At 36.8% G+C, this 2,500-nt stretch overlaps 1 protein-coding gene across 1 annotated transcript in view; it reads right to left on the bottom strand.

The window, feature by feature from the left end:
• LOC125043033 (vascular cell adhesion protein 1-like) overlaps nt 1–2,500 on the bottom strand; it is a 15,668-nt gene that overhangs the window by 1,564 nt on the left and 11,604 nt on the right. The window contains exon 7 of the mRNA XM_047638985.1: nt 53–154. Within this exon, the coding sequence (XP_047494941.1) occupies nt 53–154 (102 nt within the window). The remainder of the gene's footprint in view (nt 1–52; nt 155–2,500) is intronic.

The raw sequence follows: 2,500 nt of genomic DNA, 5'->3' as shown, positions 1-2,500 counted from the left end.
GACATAATTGAAAAGGATAGACGAATAACCAGTAACTCAGTAGCAGACACACTTAACAGCTCTGTTGGTTCTGCACACACATTTCTGGTGGAGAGTTTGGGGCCAAATAAGCTTTCCGCTGTTGCGCTCAGATCAGCAGCAAACAAGGGTAGATCTTTCAATGGAAATTTTCAACAAGTAGGATGAGAACTCTGAAGCTTTTCTGCATAGAATTTAAACAGGGGATGAAACGTGGCTCTACCAGTACGATCCCGAGGACAAAATTCAATTAAAGCAGTGGCTGCCCAGGAGTGGAAGTGGACCAGTCAACGCAAAATCTGAGCATCCAAGAGGAAAGGTCATGGCCACTGGGATTTTGCTGGTTGACTTCCTCGAGAGCAAGAAAACAATTATATCTGCTTATTATGAATGCGCTTTGAGAAAACTGTATGTATATATATTTTTTTTTTTCAGAAAAAAACGCGCGGGAATGGGGCATCAATGCATTCTCTTCCACCACGACAATGCACCCGCTCACGGCGCTCGGCAGACAAGAGCTGTGCTACAGGAATTTCGATGGGAAATCGTCCAATATCCACCTTACATTTATTTAGCCCCGTTTTTTGTTTCCAAACTTTGAAAAATAATTGAAAAATAAAAATTTTCCATTGGTTAAATGTGTAAAAAGAACTGTTCTGACATGGTTCAGATCTCATGACCCTCAGTTTTACTAAGACAGACTTAAAGGGTTCATATTTGTACACGTTATTACACGTTGGTACAAAAATGTTCAGGTGCATTGAAATCAAGATCCTTCCATATGATTACTAGTTATGGACTTTTTTCACGAATATTTTGAAGCTCCCTCATATATATATATATATATATATATATATATATATATAAATATAAATACATATATATTAATTGTTTATGTATATACACACACACACACACATATATATATATATATATATATATATATATATATATACATATATAAATATACATATATATTAATTGTTTATGTATATACATACATATATATATATATATATATATATATATATATATATATATATATATATATATATATATATATACACACACACACACACACACACACACACACACACACACATATATATATATATATATATATATATATATATATATTTAATAGCCATTTATTCGGAGACATAGGCCTCTCTCAATTCACTATTAAGAGGTTATTTGGCAGTATCTCCCTAGCTTGATTTGATGCCCTTCCTTATCAGCTACGTTTCGGCACGCTACCACTTATGCCACGGCGGCGACTTCCCTTACGGCACTTGCGTTGGACTTCTCCGGTCTCATGACGTTTTCTCGCTATAAGACCGGACTTGAGCCAGCAGTCGGTGCACAGGCATTTTTACGACTACCGCGGCGAGGAATTGAACTCGGGACCACGAGGGTCGTAGTCCAGTGCCCTAAAAAATTCATATATATACGAATATATATATATATATATATATATATATATATATATATATATAGAGAGAGAGAGAGAGAGAGAGAGAGAGAGAGGGAGACCGAGAATGATAGATACAGAGAGGGCAAGAATGACACAGATAGAGAGAAAGGAGGAAAGAGAGAGAGAGAGAGAGAGAGAGAGAGAGAGAGAGAGAGAGAGAGAGAGAGAAAGAAACAGAGAGAGACAAACAGACAGACAGACAGGAAAGAATACATATCACACACTAATCGAAACTTCTGCACCGAAAAGGAACGATACAAGCCTTCACAAAAAAAAAAAAAAAAAAAAAAAAAACTGTTTTATGAGAATTTGATATCAGATTCCCGAATTCCGGATCAGACTGAGTGATGTTTCGTTGTGTGCATTTTTCTCTCGTCTGCACTTTGAGCGTCGATGGCGGTTCGTGAGAAATGAGGGTACGGCACAGAACGAGCTTCATGTGCCATATATTCCAAAAATTGGTAAGTTTTTGAACGTGCAAGTTCTAATGCTTTAAAAGATGGAGCGTTATGATTTTTTTTTGTTGTTGTTGTTGAGGGGGGGGGGGGATTTCTTTGATTTGTAATTAATTATATATTTGCTACAAATACGAGTGGGAAAACATTAACTTATCCAGCGAAGTGATAGGGAAAGAAGATAATATGATAATGATATTGAACTGCAAACCAGTGGGAATTCGCAATACGCTTTACCGCATAAGTGGCAGGCGATCGCCGCGAGACAGGATTAATAATGCTTCTTGATTAATTACGTTTCTGATCACATTGCTGACTGATAAATGTATAAATGCGCATTTGTATCACAGCTTTCTATTGCATATCAGAATATTGAGTGAGTTTGGATACCATTAGCATTAACATTTGTTTTTGTTTATCCATCTATCCGTGTCTCTTTATCTGTTTATAAATATTTGCACGTGTGTGTGTGTGTGTGTGTGTGTGTGTGTGTGTGTGTGTATGTGTGTGTGTGTGTGTGTGTGTGTGTGTGTGTGTGTGTGCGTGTGTGTGT

This window comes from Penaeus chinensis, chromosome 33, assembly GCF_019202785.1.
Source record: "Penaeus chinensis breed Huanghai No. 1 chromosome 33, ASM1920278v2, whole genome shotgun sequence".
Taxonomy (NCBI): Eukaryota; Metazoa; Arthropoda; class Malacostraca; order Decapoda; family Penaeidae; genus Penaeus; species Penaeus chinensis.
This window is presented reverse-complemented; position numbering and strand designations above follow the sequence as displayed.